General features: G+C 46.7%; 4 protein-coding genes across 4 annotated transcripts; 1 reads left to right on the forward strand and 3 right to left on the reverse strand.

Annotated features, from left to right (window-relative positions):
* Nucleotides 1–2,457: 2,457 nt before the first annotated feature.
* GL218_05985 (uncharacterized protein) lies at nt 2,458–4,365 on the forward strand (the record flags this gene model as incomplete). The annotated part of the gene is made up of 3 exons (XM_033582680.1): nt 2,458–2,955; nt 3,030–3,721; nt 3,774–4,365. The coding sequence occupies 3 exons, from the start codon at nt 2,458–2,460 to the stop codon at nt 4,363–4,365; spliced, it is 1,782 nt and encodes a 593-aa protein (XP_033434038.1).
* Nucleotides 4,366–5,532: 1,167 nt separating this feature from the next.
* GL218_05986 (putative phospholipase carboxylesterase protein) lies at nt 5,533–6,408 on the reverse strand (the record flags this gene model as incomplete). Its single annotated transcript, XM_033582681.1, has 1 exon — nt 5,533–6,408. One exon carries the CDS (start codon nt 6,406–6,408, stop codon nt 5,533–5,535), a length of 876 nt encoding a protein of 291 aa, XP_033434035.1.
* Nucleotides 6,409–7,213: 805 nt separating this feature from the next.
* Nucleotides 7,214–8,712, reverse strand: GL218_05987 (Aspartic protease pep1; the record flags this gene model as incomplete). Its single annotated transcript, XM_033582682.1, has 4 exons — nt 7,214–7,731; nt 7,791–8,112; nt 8,166–8,329; nt 8,379–8,712. The coding sequence occupies 4 exons, from the start codon at nt 8,710–8,712 to the stop codon at nt 7,214–7,216; spliced, it is 1,338 nt and encodes a 445-aa protein (XP_033434036.1).
* Nucleotides 8,713–10,082: 1,370 nt separating this feature from the next.
* Nucleotides 10,083–11,864, reverse strand: GL218_05988 (Zinc/cadmium resistance protein; the record flags this gene model as incomplete). Its single annotated transcript, XM_033582683.1, has 1 exon — nt 10,083–11,864. The coding sequence occupies one exon, from the start codon at nt 11,862–11,864 to the stop codon at nt 10,083–10,085; it is 1,782 nt and encodes a 593-aa protein (XP_033434044.1).
* Nucleotides 11,865–22,010: the final 10,146 nt, after the last annotated feature.

Genomic DNA, 22,010 nt, shown 5'->3' on the forward strand with positions numbered 1-22,010 from the left:
GTACCAGGGCTGAGGATGCGCGATAGGCTTCTGCTGCACTTCAAGTTGTGCAGATCGAAGGCGCCGAGCTCTACCTTCGGCAATGTCTACCAGACGGTAAAGGAGGGGAACACGACGGAAAGGGGGGAGATTGGACCGTGTCTGACCGAAAAGGGACCAGTAGCCCAGCCACCGAGGAGGGTGCGGGAAAGGTGAGCAGGAACAGGAACACCTACCCCTAGACGCGGATCGGTATGAGGGTGACACAAAATCTTCGTTCAGCCGTAACCCGGAGAGATTGAATAGACATGGATAAGTAGTTAAAAACGAAATAGAGATTGGTCACGGGGATTCGAGTCCATCGTAGATCGGAAATCGACTATCAGATGACAAACAATTGCATGAAGCTCATATCGGCTGAACAAATCAGTCAACCCGGGGGGGACAGAATGCATGGGCTGATCCATGGCATCGCGTCGTAGACCGAGTGAAGGATGCATATTCGCCTGTGACGGATTTGCATTTCGCAGCATCGGATGAGGGCGGCAGACGGCCACAAACAAGAGCAGAAAATAACGGGACAAGGGCCAACCCGCGTGCTAAGGACGTGGACGTAGACGTAGCAGCAGGTGGAGGAAATGTCCGGGACAAAAAAAAAAAAAAACCTGGTAAATAAGGTAGGTAAGGTATCTAATTGTTTTTTTCCTCCCTTTTCCCATCCTTCGCATGCATTGGCAATGTCGGTAGGTAGCAGGTAATGTGTGGCCTCACAGCGCAGACGTGTCTGATCTTGTGTCGCCTCGCATTGCCTCGCCTCTTGACCGAAAGAGCCTACGGTCGACGGGCTAGGGGGGTGCGTGTGGGCACTCGGAGTGTCACGTCTCTCTGGGCTGTATGTCTGCGACGTCTGCGCTGGCGCTGACGCTGATTGGTGGGTAGAGAGATTCATTGGCGGGCAACTTGAAAAATGGATAGAAAATGGACTACCACGTGTTTACCTGAGATCCGCCGTAGCCACGGCCAAAATCAGATTGAAACGATACATGAGAGCAACCTCACGTCTCGCTGTGTTGCAGTTGGGCGCTCCCCCATGTGTTTTTTCTTTTTATTATCGGCCGATATAGATTATCGGTTGGTAATTAAGTCTTTAGACCGTACATAATGGTAATAAAAACAAGTTGACCTTGGTAAGCTGTAATTTCGGGGAATGATACGTAACGGCCCTTTTTTTTTTTTTTTTTAGTATTTGAGAAGGGCGAAGATTAAAAGAGAACGGAAAGAAGAAGAGAAAAAAAAAAGAGAAGACGACGATCTAAGACAAGATAGACTTAGAGGGACTTAGAAAAAAGACTAGAGCTACATAGATAGTAGGTAACTAGCAAACAAGAAAAGGTAGTCGCATGTCCGCGTACATGAAGTAGATGTTCACCGGCCCCGCCGCCATCTTGGGAGTACCATGCAGAATCGTCAAGGTAAAGTACTCCTTCTAGGATCTAAAGTGGTATAGATACTTGGATGTGATGTATCAGGTAGGTGAGAAAGATGGAAAGAACTCGGCCCCGCACTATTCAAAATCTTTACATAGTACAAGTACCTAACAGGAACCGCAACTCGAGCTCTCATTGGATCCTTGTATTACAGTGCCTCGGAAGCCGCACACGATCCTCGTCGTTTCTATGTTTCTAAGTTTCTATAGAGGTCTTTCTTTCCAAGGTTGTGTTTTTATCTCTCTTGGAAGTTGCAGTTTAGTTGGGCTAGTTATTACGGGCTTTGCTACTACGGGCTACTAAGGACCTACTAAAGAATTATATACCTCTATTACTACTCCCTTCTATTATCTATTATGTAGGTAGTATCCTTTTTGTATTGTATTGGACCTACTTAACCTATACCTTATACCTACCTTATACCTACCTTATACCTACCTTATACCTTATACCTTAGGTACATAACATTTTGACCAGTCGCATAATTGCCCTTGTCGCATGTAATCGCCATATCTATCAACCATACAACCGTATCGTTCCCATCTCATACGTCCGATGCCCATACACCATACACACCATACGCCATATACACACCATACACCATATACCATATACACACCATATACCTACCTCTACATACCTACCACATACTTACCATATACCTTACCTACATCTCTTAGGTAGTGGACCAGACCGGCCTACGCTTTGCGTCTAGAAGCTAGATCTACGGTACCAGCTGTATTCGTTCCCGGTCTGTTAACCACAGGTCTATTAACGGTCTATTAATTCTATACATATTCGTACATATCCTTACATATTTCTTTCTTCACTTCGCGGCAATTTTGCTATCACCCTCGTTTAATATTCTCCACTCCCGGTGCTAGCATCCCTCGAATCCCTCAAACTTCCCATCTCGCGCTCCTCCGAGCCGTCTTCATCATTCTTCATTATGAGGTAGCCGTGCTATCGCTGTGTGAGTGCCTAGAACGACATGCATCCTGCACCCAGTCTGTCGGAGTCATTTCCTAAAGACAGCAAGAGTGAGGATAGAGGTCAACACGTCTCTCATCAGCATGAGCAGCAGCAGCAACAACAGCAGCAATCACAGTCCGGCGGGCATCATCATCAACCTGCTCAGCAACAACTTCAACCACACCAGGGAGCACACCCCGAGCACGTGCGACATGGAAGCCTTCCAGCATCACCAGGCCAGTCGGCGACGCCGATGAGGAAGGACACGGGCTCATCCACGTCGACAACTACTACCGATACGACGACAATCTCCAATGTCTCGAATGACACTAACTCGACGGCTTATAGCGTAGAATCGTCACAGTCCATCTTCTCGGTCAAGGATGGATCAGAGATCTCGCACAATCGTCGTGCTAGTCGTAGGAGGACGGGACCTTTATCTGCCCAGCAGAGGGAGAAAGCCGCACTGATTCGGAAGCTGGGCGCGTGCGCCGACTGCAGAAGGCGGAGGGTTGCTGTAAGTCACACATTACGATCTGCCTACCTTAAATTCCGTTAGCAATATGACGCTCACATGATTACCCTCTCAAGTGTCACCCAAACCATCATAATATGACGTGGGAAGATGCTATGCGGAAATATCGCTCCTCCAGCCCTTTGCAGGAGCTGGCGCCCCTGCCTGGTCGCCGGATCAGCCCCGCGCCAAACCATGCAGCCCGTGTCAGACATCACTTCCCCCAAGATCCTCAAGAGATGGAAATTGACTCCACCCCCGCTACTCCTAACAACGCTCATAATACGCCAGGGCGGCCACCGCTCAGCGACGCTAGGATCCGGACGCCTCTTCCGTCAGGCCCGAGGCTGGAGAAGCCCATCTCCACGTCTCCCCTGGCTGCTGCACCGAACCATTTCGCACCCCTGCCAAGTATCGACTCGATCAAGGTAGAGCTCGAGAATGCCGCGTCGAGGATTCTATCCTCGCCTTACCGCAGTCGCTACAGCAGCGTCTGCGCGCTTCTGATCTACTGGCAGGATGATGAGCACCCCGGTGTGGCAGCCGCGGTAGAAGAATTGGCCGGGGTCTTTGATAAGTACTACCATTTTGCGTACGAGGTGCTCAAGATTCCGTCGTCCGCGTCGGACGGCTGTACCAACTCGTGGAGGTGGCTCTCGCGGATAATCAATGATTTCACGGACAAAAGCGACACCAGGGACGTTCTGAAAATTGTGTACTACAACGGGTATAGTTACTTGGACGAGCATAGGGAGATGGTTCTGGCAAGGTGAGCTGTCAAATCAACAAATTTGGTTTTCCGACGATCTAACCCTAGATAGTTCTCGGGACCGTGCGAAGGCTTCGACTATTCGATGGAGCGGTATACAACAGATATTAGAGGAAGCGCGCTCGGACACTCTCATTGTAATGGATGCTGCATACTTTCCGTCTTCAAAGATGGTACGGCAGAAGGGAGTGTTGGAGCTCATTGCGGCCTCATCCTCGGAAGACTACTTTGACGTGTTGGACCGAAACGGGTTTACGAGAACGCTAGCTGACCAACTCCGAACACGGGCCACCCAACGATTTCCGAATCCCCTGTCAGCCGCCGAGCTGCATTCGAAACTCCTATCCGTCTACCCCAAGATCATCCAAGACAAGCACCCGGAGAAGGGGGTGATACTAAGCTTCCCTTCGCCGCTGCACATACAAATCTCGGGTTACTCGAGGTTACCTTCGATTACGTTATCTCCACCGCAACCACCTCGGGCGCTGTACCCCGAGAACCCTCATGGCCCTCAGTTGACATTCTCGATGCGGTTGACCGAGGACGTGGTCAACCTTGAGAGCTGGGCCGAATGGCTTCGTATGATGCCGGATGGGATCAGAGACGTCAAAGTCGAAGGTCCATACACAACTACGTTTAGGTGACGTTTTGTCTCCGATCTGATACGTTTTCTTGCTCTCCTTTGTTTAACGCGCCAATCTACCACGAGACCATGATAATCAACACCTTTGGAAGGAAGCGAATGAGCAAATTGTATTGCTCGTAACGCTTTAGGCGACTATTAGTTACCTACCATCATGTTGCTGTTACGAAACGTCTCTCTTGATTTTTTTATGTTTAACGAAAGATGATTAGCGACTAGAGGCATGGAGGGCGAGGTTTTTTTTTTTCTTGCATACAGTTCATCATACCCACTCCTGTTTATGTCTTGTTTTTACCTATGGCGTACAGGGGAAGAGGCGGTAGCTGCGAGTGCGCCTTATAATCTGGATAGATTTTGGCTTTTTGGCATGCCATAGCATATCGAAATATGACGAGCAACAGTTTGTTGATCTGACATACTTCTAGCAAAAGATGGCCAAAGGTAACACCAATAAACAGACTCTTCAATAAGGTTGCCTATCTCAGATTCAGGTCGAAGTGCTCGCAGCTGTTCGGTGTCGTAGCGTAGGTCCCAGTAAAGATACCCGATAAATAGACATAGATATAGTAGTAAATGCTACCTACATATAATTTTGAACTATACCATCAGCAGTACTATAGAGTATCTTGCCCGTCCCCCTCTTGGGGGCTAGAACATTAGATGCATTGTACAACTTAAATTTATTCCTAGTGGTTTGTAAACGAAGAATATATCTAATAGAATTGGATATCATAGCGCTTTACAGAGTCGTCATTAAAGTAGAATCGTGATGCAGCCTATTAATAAAATTAGCAACTCGGTAACTCAAGCAGATCTAGTACAATACAGGCTCAGGAGAAAGCAATTACTAGTAATAATAACGCAACAATTTCATAATAAAAGGAGAAGAGTATACTCGTAATTATACACATCTCTCCTTTGTCCCAACCGCTTTCCGTACCGATGGATTTTTGTATCTTCCATCACACATTCGCATATACTACTACGCCACAAGCTACACGCTTCAAACACATTAATATAACTCCCCTCGACAGGTCCACCACGAGGTAACATATACTTCGACCTCGGTATATCAAATAAGTACGCAAGTACATACCAGCCAACCAACAATACACATCCTTTACTCCTTCCATCCCCCCCCTCTCCCCCTTACCCAGGCTTTCCACATTCACTCCGGAGCAACAACTTCAACTCCAGCACCCTCGGTCACATACCGCGCTCCAGCAAGCATCAACTCGCGGAAGACCGCAAACTCAGCCTCGTCGCGCGGCGCATACACTAATACGAAACCCCACGGCACCATAGCGCGCGACCCCCAGACACCAGCTATCGGATGGCGTTCCGCCCACTCGGCCTCGATCGCAGCCTTGGCATCCGCCGGGCTGAGCGTCACATGAACACTCCCTTCGCCGTGCACGTGGGCGAACTCCCCGTCTGAGCCCCTGCCTACTCGGGTACGTAGCTCCTGGAGGGTCTTCTGCTTCTCGGCGTCGTCGGCGGTCGACGCGGAGGGGAGCCGCAGCCACAAGGCCTGGTGCAATGGGCCCTCGAGCTTGCTGTTCCGGGCCTCGAAGAGCGAGGTGTTGGCCGCTGCCAGCGCATCCAGGAACGCCTTCTCCGCGGCCACGACGGCTGCGGGCGCGATGTCCGATGTCTGCCGCTGGGGCGCGACGAAGGTCGGGATGGTAGGGCGGCCGCCCTTGCGCTTTGGAATCTGGCTCTGGCCGTTCCCGAAATACGATTTCGTCGCCGCGGCACCGTACATGGCGGCTACGTCCTCCAACCGCTTGTACGGCCCAGGTAGGGGCTCCCGGGTGTCGGAGCGCGCGATCAAGTGTAAGCTGGTTTGGAGGAGCCAGCCGAAGAAGTGGTAGGGTATGCCGCCGGGGCCGAGGGTGAGCCATTCCCGGTAGCATGACCATGCGTAGGCGAGGAGCGGGGTAACGGCGGCGGTTATACCAGTAGCGAGGAGGATGGGCTTTTGGTGGGCTCGGAGGACGTCCGGGTTGATGAGGGCTGCGTATTTCTGTTGAAGGAGGCTCATTGTGGTGGTTGCGCGTGTAAGTGGTCCGGTCCGGGTGTGGGTGACTGAAAGTGGAGTTTGTATTGGGGGAGTTATAGAGGGGGGGATTATAACGGTGAGATGCAACTCGGATCGGACACAACCGGCTCGGCGAAGAGGAAGTATATCCGGGGCCGATTTAAACTATCCCGGGTGTGTTGGTGAGAAGATGGTTAATAAGACCAGGAAATGAATGGAGAAACGGCGATATTGTCCGTTACTATCTTTACTATTTATTTACGCATTCGTGACTATCACAGCCGAGGCAGTGCGACCACTCACGGTAACCGGAGGACGGCTGAGGATCAACAAGTGGTGTGATGTCAGGCGAGAGGGTGAATCCCAAGAGTGTTGGCGATAAAACCCCACCAACAACCAACAACAACGAAGCTGACTTGCTGAGTTTCGATACTAGGGATTCGACCGGGTTATGATGAAGACCAAAATAGACCTCTCACGAAGTATGTTGAATTGCTAACGATGACTTCGCCTCTAATAGGTGAGAACGAATCCGATTTAAAGTGATATTTGGGATTTAATTAGGTACTTACACTTAGGTGTAAGCAACTTACATGAACTTCTTAGAAAGCCTTGGATTTATACCGGCTATGAATCTGATCATCAACCCTAAGGATAGACTAAAGTACAGTTATAACCAAAGTCTAATGTGTATATTCATAATATGAACCACCAATTCCAGACTTTATATATACCGAGTAAACAATTAATACCAGGTCTATACCAAACTCATACATACATATATGTATGTAGCTTATAGCCCAACCCCTCACAGGGGCTTATTAGCAAATCCAAGTTCGTTATTACCACCGTGGAAGACTACGAACTGCGCCTTCAAAAAGATATCCCCATAAATAGCAAGCGGGAAATTTGCTGGCGAAGCCTGTATACCGCCGAAACACGTCGTTGCATCTTCGAACGTGTCACCGTCTACGGGTGCGAAGTTGATGAAGTCCCCGGGGATCACAGCCTGGTGACTCCCGATCATCGCCGTGTAATCCGGCAGCGAAGCAGAGCATGGGAAGACGTATCCCCCTGCTCCACTTACGTCGTTGACAGCTCCCTGTACCTGCGAGTAATACGCGTCTGCAATCTCTTGTGGGAGAAGCAAGAGGGTAGTGCCTGTATCTGCAATGGCTTCGTGCGGGGCAGAAACAGCACTTGAGCCGGCGATCGAGTACCCCTCAGAGGTAAACTGCCAGAAGCCAGAAGACGAATTAACAGGCACAAACGTGATTTGTCCCGTAAACTCAGTTGTATCAATGAAACCAAAATTGTAGTTTCCCGCTATGATCTGTCAGTATACTATCCGTATAATAATAAGCATTGGTTTGTAGTAGACTTACGTTCTGCTTTCCTCAGATTGGCTGTAAATAGAGGAGATGCGAGATCTGATACCGCATTCTCGAAGAAAGTCTTCTGTTGAGTAGGTTTAACCGTGTTTATAGAACCGAATGCCAGTCCTAGAAGCCCATCTGTATCAGGTCGTTGTGTAAACGACACCGAGACGTTACTAGCAGATTCTACTGCTTGGTTTTGAACCGTAACTCCACCGACTGAGACCTTATCCAAGTAGACATTACCACTGGAGCTGCTGCCATCGCCGTAGCTGATAGCCCATGATTCCCCCGTTTGTAGCTTAGCCGTCGAGCTCTGCTCAATATCCCACTAGAGTAAATGAAGTTAGTAACGGTTGATCCAAGGAGTCAACAAATACATACGGCATCTTGACCCATAACTTGAATCGATGGTGTCTCGGAGCTAAATACCCACAGATCAGACGAACCTGTGTCAAAGTCCAGATTCAAAGTCTGCGGAGGAGTACCGATCTCTACCGGACATAAATACTCAGAATCAAACATCTGCGGAACCGCTGCTACCTCGCCTAGAAACCGATAAGCCAAGGCAGTAAAAGCGAGGGGAATGGTTATTACCTTGAGGATCAGCAGTTGTGTTGTTGCCAGCTCCATCGTTCCCTAATAAACCAAGCTCTTTCAATATCTCCTCTATAGTAGAAAGCAAATCATCAGAAATCGCAGCGCCATATTTCGAATACGCCCTCGCGATAGCCATAGACCCCCTTCCCTTACGCTGGCCGTAGAACTTCTTATTCGGAACCTGACTGATCTTAAACGTCATGCCACCAAGAGTCGTAATTTCAAACAAGGGATCCAGCACTCCACGCTTCTGCACGGGACCAGCCGACACCAGGTCACGGCAGCAGAGAACGTACGCCGCTATAGCAGCGGCGGTATTCGTAACCTTCATAATGACGGTATCGTCGATATAGCTTCCCTAACCTAACAAAAAAAGGAACGACTCGAAGAAAAGAGAAAGAACCAAGCTCTCAGAGAATGGAACACGACCGCTCAACTAGAGCAGATTCGAACAGATTACAAGAATCCCGAACCGGCGAGCCAAGAAAACGAAAAGAACGAGTAAGTGAGAGAACGCGAAAATTGTCAAAAGAGCGGTATAGAATCGGAAAAGAGAAAAGCAACTTTCAAAAAAAAACTAAAAAAAAACTAGAGACAGACAGACAGACAGACACATCGATGCAATTATTCTAACCTACCGAACCCGGTTTCACACCACGCCCACCGGCGTAGCCATCCCGAGCGCGAATGCGTGAACGGGGTTAATCCAACCCCGATCAGTAGCCCATGCATCGCGAGGGATGATTGATATGCCCAGGGGACAGCCAGTCGATACGTTACAGACTCCCCTATATACATAGTATATACCGAGAGAGAGAGAGCTCGCAGGCGTTCGCACCTTGTCAGACGATCATTCATGCCTTTGCCCGTTACGGACGGGTTCAATGCTTAGACGAGATGATCAAACGCAAGATACGCGAGCTGTATGAAATCAATCAATCAATCGATCAATTATTCGTAGAATACCACCGGCTCTTATGCTTCATAAAATTACGGTAGTAATGATATATAGCATACGGAATAGATAAACGTACTGTGGTTCATGTGGAAGAATACTCGGATACCACACATCGTAAAATAACTGTCAAAACTCGTCGACGCAGACGTGAGATACGATGAGGCCAATCCAATCGCTAATAATAAAATAAGCGTCCGTGCGCTATGCTTAAATTTCAAAGGGGGCGAATGAAGCAAACGCGCAGTTTCAAATGTCCACGTGGAATGCTACGTCGGAATATAACTCCCTACATAATACCAAAGTTATACGACAGGTATCCATCCGCGATGAGTTATATCATGAGCCGCTTCATCTTTAATATCGTAGGCATACAGTTACCTAGGTAGACATCTAACCTAGTCCATACAATAATCATAGAAGAAAGCATGTAGTTACATACACTTAAGACTATATGTACACGAGCACCGCAAGGAATGAAATGCATTGCATTATGAGATATGCATTTCAGAGCCTAATCTGTACATTATGATTGACCGCCCTCGCCCTCGCCCTCGCCCTCCCTTTTTGCCCTAAACGCCTACACACTATTAGACCTGGTACTAGAAAACAAAAAAGACGCCTATCTAGTCTGTCTAGCCAGAGCCGAGCAGGACCGTACTATTTCCACACCATAATGACAGCCCAATGTTAATGAACGTCTAAAGTTACAAGTAATTTTTTTTTCTATCGACCAAATCACCCCCCTAGTGGTGATGTTCATGTCCATGCCCGTGTCCGTGTCCGTGATCGCTATCCCCATTGTGATCATGAGATGCCGAGTGACTAGACCTGCGGCTCGAGCCTGCCTTAGAGCCGGTCCGGGAAGGTAGTGGGCAGCAACCTTGGCCCACGCAGTCATCTACGCATTCTAGAAGACACATATCGGGTGGATAACGTGGTGAGGCTTGCCCATCAAGTGTCATAGAGCCGTCGTCAATGGGAACGCAGTCTTGCTCCAGACAAAATTCGGGTTGGATAGTGGCGCTGTGGATACCGTAGGCATGAAGGCATTTCCGTGCTTGTTTAGCGAGCTTCATATACTTCTCTCCCCCTTCACTCGTGATGGGGAACGCGACCTGCACGTGCAGCGATGCGATCACCTTTGTGTCGGAAAGCTGCCAGATGTGGACGTGGTGACAGCTAATTACGCCTGGTAGAGCCTGAATATCTTCTTTAATGTCCTGGAGATCGATGTGGTCTGGCGTAGCCTGTAGCAGCACCTGGGCTGTCGCTTTCGTCAAGGGAATTGCCGATTTAAGAATAATCAGGGTAATAAATAATGACACAGCCGGATCAGCGTAGTATCGTCCCGACCAATCAGTTAGCCAGATAATCAAAGCGGTAGCAATGACACCAACGTTTCCTAGAGCATCACCCAAGACATGGAGGACCATAGCGTTCATGCCCATGTCGGCGTGGTTGTGACCATGACCATGTCCCTTCTTCCCTGACTTAGACGCCGGCCTGTTGTGATGGTGGTCCAAGTGAGTCCCTGAGTCACGTCTGCCACGGTGATGATGATGAGAACTTCTTGACCGGCTTGAGTAACCCTTGTGAGCGGATGCCTTATCTGCCACACGCTCGTTTGATACCAGGGGTGTGGTTTCGTCAATGGCTGATTCCTCACGAATAGGAGAGTCCGTATAATTATCATCAATAGAACTCTCGTCAGTCTCCTCGTTACGGCTGGATCGACTATGTTCGATGATATCCTGTCTAAAGCTGGCTGGGTGGATGCTGAAGTCATCAATACTAGCTAAGCGGCTATGCTTAAGGCTACCTGCACGTCGACGCTCTCTTCCCCTAGGAACGGAGCTCCGACTAGCGCATCGATCCTGGAGATCTGATCTTCCTAGTTGCTCGAATTGAATGTGACGAACGGTCTCTGGCGAGGCGTTCGCAGCACGGGCTCTTGCTACCGCAACTTCGGGCAGTATACCTCCCACCGGAGCGTTCTCGTCTACCAATGCCTCGGTAGCAGTTACTCTGCCTTCCTCGGCGGCTATAATGCTATCGTGCTTGTGAACATGTTCGTGTCCGTGATCGTGCTCATCGTCGTGGGAATGACCGCCATGATCGTGCCCGTGTCCTCCCAGAACCAAAAACCCGACTAGATTCGAAGCCAACCCGCAGCAGCCCACGATAAGAATGAGTTTCGGGTTCGAGACTTCCTGAGGCTCGATGAACCGAGTTAATGCTTCGAGAATGATAGAGACGCAAAGGGCGATTAGGAAAACAGCGTTGAAAGCAGCACCAAGGATTTCGGCGCGAACCCAGCCGTAAGAAAATTTGTTGGTAGTTTCTCTCTTAGCGACAGTCACGGCCCACAGACCAATAATCAGCGAGATGATATCGTTCAACATGTGGAACGCGTCTGCCATCAACGCCAAGGAATGAACCATAAAACCTGATATCAACTCCACGAGAAAGAAGGCGATATCAATAGCCAGCATTACGCTGATCCGGGTAGTTTTCGACCAAGCCATCGCGTCGGTTTTGGTGCTGGACTAATCGATAGAGGTTTGTTGAGGAATATGATGGAGCCGGAGCTCGTTCGCTTCTTGAACTGCAGTTATGTATGACAGAGGAAGAAGAAAAAAAAAAAAAATAAGGGGGACAAGATTAGTGGCAATATGTAGCCCGGGGTTGCGGGTTCACCTAGACAATCTAGAAACCTAGACCGGTCCAGCGTTACTCGGTGTGATAAAATAAAAAGTTAAGTCTGTAATTAAAGAGGTAGTTATCTGTTAGTCGCTGCCCAAATGGCTATTAGACACTAATTGTTGTAGCCATGCGACCGTCGGCACGTTGGTATTTATTGTCTGAATGGTAGCCGACAGGGCGACGAAATATTGACGTTTCGAAACAGACGAAACAGACGAGGATTTTCTGAGACGTAAAAGTGGAAGAATTGGGGGGTTGTTCTGCTTCTTCTAGGAAAACGCAGGGGATTATCTTATGGAGCCTAACGGGAGATCAAAGATCCATATGTATATGCAGGCGTGAAGAACGTGCAGAACGTGCAGACATCAATGTAAATGGACAAAACGCAAGCTCGGGTCGGAGCACTGTTCGGAAATCGCAAATGGTGGGGATGTTGTTATCAGATGAAGCACAGACCTGACAGGCGCAGTTAAGTGGAAGGATCTTTGTTCTACCTAGGCAGAAAGGCGTCAAAAAAGGTGGCGCTTCCTACCAAAATATACCAAAAACACTCTAACTTCTAACGGCTATAATTCAGCCAATTTAAGACTAGATTAATCATGAAATATACTGTTCGATAGCCCTAATAATGGCCTATTTTACTATATTTTCTATTTAGTCTAAGATTGGGAAATAAGCCCTTAAATAGAAGTGGTTTTTCATTAATATTTAATATTTTATAATAATAATATAACTTATAATTATATACCAATCCAAGCTAATATAAAAAGTAAAAAAATATCCAATTATTATTTCATAACTTAATTATATTATAATAATTTTCTTTAATTTTTAAAAGGTAGGTTTAGGTATAAAATGACTTTTTAAAATATAATACTTTCGTATATGTTAGTAGCAGGTGCGCCACCTTTTTTGACGCCTTTCTGCTAGGTATGATTAGCTTCCTGAGGAAAGAGGGAATTTCTGATAGATTGATGGCGCTATTATGTCATAGAAGTTTGCCGCTTGTTCTTTCTATTTGAATTGTAGCATCTCATTGGTCTGTTTTATATGTAGAGCGGAATATGCACGTATTATGGTAGTAACGAAGTACCTAGGTATGTATAACCAAATGATCGGAGTTTCCATTAAAATTGGGCTGACCGGATGGCAGGCGGTAGTGGACATAGGTACCTAGGTTAGGTTATGCACCTAGGAAACCTTATGATCTTATGATGTCGTAACATTTAACATTTAACGTTGAAGAAAACATCAATTGATTTTACATACCCCTATATATCAATCTGACCCATTATCAAATGACTTCAACAATTATTCGTGTGTTGGAATGCACACCTCAATTATCAGATCGTGTTTATTCCCCAATATTTAGGACCCATTCCGTACAATATCAATACCAACCGTCTCCCTGGGTCCCAATATGCCGTTAGGTTGTGGGTCTCTATCGAACTACTAAGAGCACGCAATATGTTCCCACATCGCAAACGACCTTGATGGTAATACATAAAGTAATAATAGCATCAATACCTAGGTACTATATCTTCCCTTGAACGGACAAACGGATCGAAGGTCTAGGAGAATCTTTTATGACGAAAACTAAAGAAGTCGGTAGTATGTTTTCTAGGGATAAATAATATCCCTCCTCTTATAAAGCCCCTTTACTCAGCATGCTTACAACCGCCACCCACAGTCCCTTTCAACGTCTCTTGTGACTAAAGTTTACAACCGAACCCAACTATCAAATGCTTGAGCATCAAAATAAATACATTTATTAAATCTAAATCCAGTGGCCACCCTAAACTCACGCACAGAGCCCATGTAGCACGACCCACCAAAATTACCGTTTGACCTGAAGTTTTGACAGCAGTGACATAACTTACTTTTCTAACTCTCCCTAAATTAGAGTCTTTAGGAAAATGGGATACTTTACATCGCGGTTTTAGCTTCTCTCTACGCATTCCGTAACCCATTGCTAACTGCCTACTTATTCTTCGATCCGCTTCCTATCATGAGGTAGACTAAGAAGCCAGAAAACAACTTCGTTGTTCCGCGAGGAACTCTAAACTAGCTATGGGAGCCTACAGCTATACATACCAACAGTATTCTTTGTTTTAGATGTCTCATCTAGAATCCTGACACACCTGCTATGACGGTCCTTAACGGCCTTTGGGGTACTGTCTAAGCTAAGATCTAAGTGCTCTCCAAGCCGGCGGAGTGAAGCCTGAAGCGGGGCTGTGAGATTTGCCAACATCTTGTAGAACATTTACCTTGTTATATTAAACAAAATCTATTAGGCCGAGTTCATTAGAAGCTGACGACAGTGACCACCTTTCTATTCTCTACGACGAGCTTTGTCACACCTCAGCATGACATATTACAGTTATCCTGTTTACTACATGTAGCACGGAGAAGTCCTATTGAGGCATTCGATCACAAATGGCCGAAAAATGACATTACATAGGTTCAGTAAAACTCCCCGAAGGTCCCATAGATATAATTCTATGTCATATTCCGTAAGTAGACACTCTCAGATACAGTTGGACTCGCCAATCTAATCGGTAAAGGAACAACCACCATCGTATCATTAGAGTATTCTTACCCTGATAATTTTTCGACATATTTGTCTGTGAGAGTTCACTTTCTACTGCCGGTTCATTCTTAGCTTGGGAGTTATTTAATATATTCTTGTCAGACTGGTTCTTCCGAACTTTGTCTCGTTATCATAAACCTTCTTTCCTTCTTTTTTTCCCCCATTCTCTTACTTGAGTACCTAAGTGAGTGAATGAAGTATACGTTGTTGAGAGTATATGGATTTTATAATACTATATGTTATACTTGGATTAATGATTAACTAGCTTTTCGATGTTCTGGAACTATGATCTTAGGTGTCGGTATGTTAGACCTCATATAGATAATACCACTGGGATCATCAGCAAATTTGTTAACAAAATGTCCAATATAGTATTAATATTTGTCACGAGGTGAACTAAGAAGCATAGAACTAACTTCGTTATTTCACAGTGAACTCTACCCTACTTATAATAATGACTATGCGTAGTAAATGTATCATTGTCCTATCCAGAATCTTAACAACGTCTAAGATCTTAAGATTTCAGATTATATTTCAGTTAAAATAGTTAAAAATGAGGTATAAGCAAAGGCTAGAGCCACTCATTGACGGCTTTCTCGGAGACTCATGATAGTATTCCTAACATTTAGTAACCTTCCTACCACTGACAAGATATATAAACGAAATTGATTGGCCCAGATCAAACAATATACTGACTCAAGCTCATATAAAATGTGTTGAAATTTAGTATAAATATGGGAATTGAGAAAATGGGGACAATGTGAACAGGAAGGTAAATTCATCACCAGTAACTTATAAAGTAGCTACCTTAACAGTTTCACCACCGAGCCAACGAATTAGACAATCATTTATGCCAGTCAGAGATACGAACGGCCCGAGGGAAATATTTCTATCTAATGAAAATGTAATTGTAGCAGGATGATAGCAAGTAGGTATCTAGCAACACATTATGTCCAGTTCTCGTGACATCGTTGACAAGACAACAAAATATGTCGAAATGTCCAAAGAGTAGGAGCAAGAGGTACCATATCTCAACACAGAAAGGGGCGGGCGAGCCTTCCCTACCTCTCTATCAGTATAGACAGGGTAGAATTACCCTTCAAGGCTGTTGTCATTACCATCGTCTACTTGGCTCCTCTCCGTCTACCTATCTTGAAGGGATACGACTATGGCCCTGCCATTAATACTACCCAGAACTTCAACGCCATCCAGTAAGCGCTCTAAATTCGCCAAATCCCTGCGTTAGTACCAAAAACCGGTCACAGGAGGTCTTCCCCTCAGCCATGGGTTAGTAGTACGTGAGACATCACACGAATCGAGCACCGAAGCATCCTCGTCTATAGATCCGGGACATTGCCTCACAAACAAATACTATCCTCCGTTTAAGATATTATTTCCTGGAAGCCTAGGCTTTAGGGTGTTGCAAGCGGGCTTCTTCGGGAATAGGGGGATGGGATGTAGTAATCGAGCTTGCTTAAAGGGGTTTGATGAGAATGATGGATACGATCAAAAGACATCGAAGCCGAATTACAAGCACGATAGCCTTAGTAACACATCTTTTCCCTGCGGATATAACAATGGTAATACTCTTGTCTTCGATTGGAGTCGGAGTGGTCTCCTTGCCTGCGGCCTAGTCTGTCGATCTCACCGGCCCCCTAGGGAGCTCAATGGTATGGTTTGCCACCATTGCCTCACTATATTATGTACGAATAATTACATGTATTTCTATGTTTTCTAGGCGAGCTAGCCGCGCTCATGCTGTGTTATTGGGCTGGGCAGCACTTTGTGTATACTTGATTAAACCCATGCTTCACTTTTTGAGACAAATGAATATAGGTTATAACCCTAGCAGCGATGGCTGAAGGAGATATTACTGTATTGGTCTATAAAACTAACTTAAGACCCAGGGGCATTCAACTGCAGGGCTACCGCACCTATGCGCCAACCGTGACTACTTGTTGTCGTAGCATCTCTATCGCCACTTAGAGGCGGGGAAGCAGACCTGTATATACCCTCATTGACGCTCATGCAGGCGGACGAAGTAAATGGTTATTCATAAGTAGCGGTCACGATGTAGGTGTCATCCTGGGCCCTGGCCGCGGGAGGAGCGGGACGTAACAGTTCATCTTCGCGCGAAATAGTATCTGCTGCCAAGCGTGTGGTGTATGTCGGTAGTGTACGTCGATTGTTACGATACTCCCACCCGTGAGAAGCAAGTTGGATGCGGATGACCTAAAGATGTTTTTAAACTTACAAGAGAGGACCGATCTGCAGGCTGCCGTAAGGTACTCTGGAGAATGTCGGTGTGAGAGAGGGAGGGCTAGGAGAAACGTAGTATACGTGGGTCAACCGACTAGCTACCTGCCTCTATAGGTTCGTACCTACATTGCTGGGATCCAGCGACGCAAGGCCGAAATATAAATGAGCCTTAGGTTACTATTATATGGTCGAGCCACGGATAAGTTGTCTATGCGGGGGGGAGTATTTACCAACTTCCGGCTATTGTTGAGTAGGTACTGCGCATCTAAGCGAGAGCGTGTGCAGTCGAGACTGATAGCGAAAGAGGGGCCGTTCATCCCAGCGGAACGGTTTATCAGGCAAGGGGAGGGTATTAGTAAAGAGATCGTGTGTTATTAGATTTCTTTCTTGAGATCTTGCGGGTTTCTTACTTGATGCTCCTACGCGAAAACATACGTTAGCTACCTACCTTGTCTACGTCTCGTGTTTAATCAAAGGTCATCTCTCGCATGACCCCTAATAGTTATGTTTCTAGAAGCTCGCTGGCACGAGTATACAACCCTACTCCATCAAGGGTCGTTCATCTAGAGTCATGGAAAGGTATCCGTGACCGACGGCTAGACGTGCCTAATTGCGAAACTAACTCACCGCATAATAGGCTTCCCACCTCGGGAGTTGTAAGGAAAGACCAATCTCGCAAAGCTGGTGTACGCGGCGCGAAGATTTGTGATTTGGTTGTTCAAAGTAGTGTGACCTCCCTAAACTATCCGAACCCGTGGGGGTTTATTATGGGAGCTACTTATTACTTAAGTAGTCCGCGATATATGTTATGACGTGTCGATAGTAATCGCAAAGCCGAAGAGGGTAGCTAAGAGCTGCAGTTGGGGAGCATCAGCCGCCGGCATGCATATCGGAGTATACAAACTATAAACGACACGACGCACCACGAGGGATACCAAGGTAACAGAAGTCAATTCGAACCAGCCATATAATACGCAACCTTGGATCGACGCTTGTTGGTATCTCCAGAAGCGACAAACTCCGGACAAGACCGTCAGGCTTGCAGATGCGTACCGGCCAGTAGGCAGCCAAGGGATTTCCAACAAGTGAATAGCCGGAACTTGAATCTCGTTGTAATATACCAACTATGTGATAAGGACTCCCGTAAGCGTTAACATAGATGGCGTTCTAATATAACCTAGGAATGTGCGCTCAAGGGCTACCTCGCAAGGGCGAACGGGTTAGCTGGTCCGCGCCAAGGCAATAATGATATGATGCACTCTGGATTGCATTTATGGCTATCAAAAGTGTCCCCACATGTGCATATCCCATTTTAGATGGGAGTCTTTTCATCGGAATGTCGAATGGTCCTCCTGATTGAATCCGTATCGATGAGTCCTAAGAGCTGTATTAAGAGCCATAGGACGTTGGGATAAGATTGATAAGCACCACGTGCGTAAGAAAGTCAAGGCGTAGCTGGATACTTGGATCCGAATTACGGACGGCACAATGCTGCATGGGAACCGAGTTGCATTAGTCGGTCAGCCAACCGCTAAATCGAAGCAACACGAGAATAATGTGACCTCTAAGCCTCCGAGTATCTAGCGAGGCCGTATATGGTAGGAGTGATGCCCTTCTCTTCAGCCACAATATGTAGGCTGCAGGCAAAATATATTAACTAGCAGGCCACGGATAAAACTTCCGAGCCAATCCGGACACAATTTGGTAGCCATTCATGCAGCTAGCGAGTGTGATATTTGCTCGATGAAAAAGTAAAATACCGAGATGAGATTAATAAACCGGTCGAACATACCGAAATGTTCACAATCGGCTTTATAGTCTACCACGAGAATGACTTGGTCTTCTTAGGGGGTTACCAGCGAGCCTCGTTCATAGGAGATCAGTTCGTATCAACATCGGCTATCTTCTGAAGAGGTTCGAGAGGATGGAACAGTGGTACGGGACGGGAAGTTGATCAGCTCCACCCCTTGTTCTCCTGCATGTCGAGGTGAGTCGCGCCTGGTTCGTGGTCGTGACGACCCACTATGCGATCGAGAATCGTAACGACTAAACTCGTTTCTAGAACGAATCTGTGCATCTACCTGCCTTGTTTCATATATATGCCGAAGCCAAGTCGATCAAAGCAACGGTGCTAATGCGAATATGACGACTCATATGAAAGCGAGAGGATTGCTAAGACTGCAAAGCTAATGAGCCTCATCACGGCTCACCTTGTCCTTTATGGTGTACAGGCGTTACTATCGAAGCTTCGGCTTGATATATTACCTAAGGTGACAACCTTACTATTCAACTACCACCTATTAGCATGGAATATAAGGAACTATTCAGATATTGTGAGCACGGTAGGCCTCATCATAACATCTAGGAAATAAAGTTGAGGCTAGTTTGATTATAACGCTTCCCTACGGTTTTAAGTATCTTGTGCCTACGGTAGAGCTGAGTAAAGACAGTACATGCTGACAAAATGCCCGTGAGTTAAAGCGGAATAGGGCCGGGGTGGGGAAAGATCTTGAGGGGCGCACGACCCTAAGGCCTAAGGACCGTCTAGAACTAGTGTGGGTCAGACGGCCCGCCGAGGAGAGTCGGGTTCGAGCTTCATAGCTCCAAGGCGGATCTCGGCGCGGGTTGCGTCATCGAAACATATATCAGTTGGTCAATCCTTTGAGATAGACTCTGTAACGCACTAGCCGACAGATTAGCGAGGTGTATAATAGCTAGGTGAAAAAGAAATATAAAAAAATAGTGGCATCAAAGATAGGTGAAGATACGCCATGACTATAAATTTTGAGCGTCCGGGAACTCGGGTAAAAGTATGTGACCCCCAGATAATTCCTACCTACCATGGGGTCTTAAGTCGTGCGGGTCGGGCTGTCAGAGTAGCCAAGACTTGGAGTTATCGATCGGACTTCCAGAATAAGACTTGATCAACCTTAGGTTCGACAAGGAACCACCGTTGTACACCTAGGTGAAGAAGTATTAGATTTAATTTATCTGCGTTTAAGAAAGTATGCAGAAGATCATTGGTAGATAGGTCATCCATAATGCTGGACTACTTCTCTCGGAAATCGGAAGCATTTTACTCATCGTAATCTCTAATTATGCTTAAATCTATACGAATGTGAGGACTTGACAGGGCCGAATCGATCGGGTATGGTGGAAATAACTTCGGTCACAAACAATTGAGTTAGTTTTGTTTCTGGATCCGAAGAAGGTCCAGTTGAAGAGCTTGGTATAGTATACCGAGACCCGACTAAGGTAAGGTGCTTCACGTGGAAACGGACCCTGTCTTGCAGGACTTATTCACATAGTATATAGCATACGTCTGAATGGCGCCGTCCTGCATAGTGTACATGTGCATATTGTAAGCATGAATGTGGATATCCCCATGTTTAGTCTAGGGGTAGGATACTTCGATCCAGATTAGGATAACGAAATGTATAGACTTGACTCGTCGTCTTGAGATTTGAAAGATATTATGGAGTTGCAAAAAAAAAATAAGGTAAAACGTTACTATTGGACAATCGGCGCTTCCTTCCTAGTCTTTCCCAATTGGGGTGCTTCCGGGCCGTGAACCCGATACGTTAATCGGGTCACATAAGGTTCATTAGCTGTGGATCTTTCCCACTTAGCGGAAAGAGCCATCGATTACCACTGGTAAAACCACCTCAAACTTTTCCTAACAGAGAAATCCTGCCTTTCAAATGCATGATCACCTACATATGTTAAGTACATGCATACAACATTGATGTACCTATAAACATATGTACGCACGCTACCGGATCTTCAACGCATTCACTATGCGATGGTTGATAATATGGGTCTTTCAGACTCCTTGACTACCTACTTAGGAAACCATCATTCTCAACTCAGCGCCGCTCTGGCCTACCGATATGGGATCTGGGATCTTGGGGGGGTTTCTCATAAGATTGCATCATGTTTGTCCTCGCCATTAACACGTAGCCAAGATCCATATAGATCCATATCGTTCAAGCCCGGACCAACGGAAAGTGGATGCTGGTCTGATATTCATAATATCTGGCTCTTCGGTATACATTGAGCCTCCTAGTCGCTCTTGGAATCTCTTATGAACGTACCGTTTTATCGGTTATTGACTAGCTGAACCGGTTAGGGATAGAACGGCCGGCTGCGTAGACTCCAATGCCTTACTTGAGAAGGACTTGCAGTGTCAATCAGTATCCCGAGGCTCAAAGCGATCCGATTCGCTCTATACTCCGTTCGACTCCTCCGGCGGCCTTGTAGACGGCCAAATCTTTTAGGTGGCTGGGTCAGAAGTGAGGTAACGCTTCAACCACCCATCCGGTTCGCCTAGGAAGCGTTGCAATGACCGGCGAATATATGTCGTGTAATAGAGGAGGGTTACGACTTATAAACTCGCAGGGTCTGTGGATCTCCTCCTAATCTATAACCGTTCTACCGTGATATACACTAGCTAATCACAGTCACAGTCATATTTCCACTTGAGGGAAAGAAGAGTATATAACCAGGAACCGTTTGCCTGTGGCTATCTCTCCACCCATTTTTTTCAGTTCGTGATCCGCTGCTGGGATCTTGGCTCGCTTGACCGCCTTGTCCGACATACCACCCCTTGCCCCCGTACTCCACGTCCGAATGGATAAGACCTCCCGTAGCGGCCCCCCACTCTATTCGCGCGACACCAACGTGATTGCGTGGGCGTGCTTTTTGTTTCGTCTTCTCTCAAGTACCCTGAAACAACGCTCTTCCGGTCCGTTCCTACCGATGTGGGTATTTCCTAGTTAGGACCAGCAATATAGTGTCCCTCGTAGACGGACTTGTCAAGTGACAATGGTTGCACTAAAAGCAACCCAGAGATCACGTCGACTCCAGGACGTACACTCTATCTCCACTCCTCACTTCTCGGCGGCTTTGCGGCATATGCCATTGATCGAAACTAATAAACCTATTGATAACATGTCGATCCTTCGACGGCCTACTCGACTTGTGGGCGGTGGCCCTAAGACGTCCGTTATGGGAAATACCACATTGTCCTCCTAGTCAGTATCTCGTGCATAGTACCATTCGAATTCTATTACCCCTGCCTTCGTATGTACCGAAGGTCTCATCGTATACTTTGATAGAT

The sequence above is a fragment of the Daldinia childiae genome, assembly GCF_008694065.1.
Source record: "Daldinia childiae strain JS-1345 chromosome Unknown Scaffold6, whole genome shotgun sequence".
NCBI classification, from domain to species: Eukaryota; Fungi; Ascomycota; class Sordariomycetes; order Xylariales; family Hypoxylaceae; genus Daldinia; species Daldinia childiae.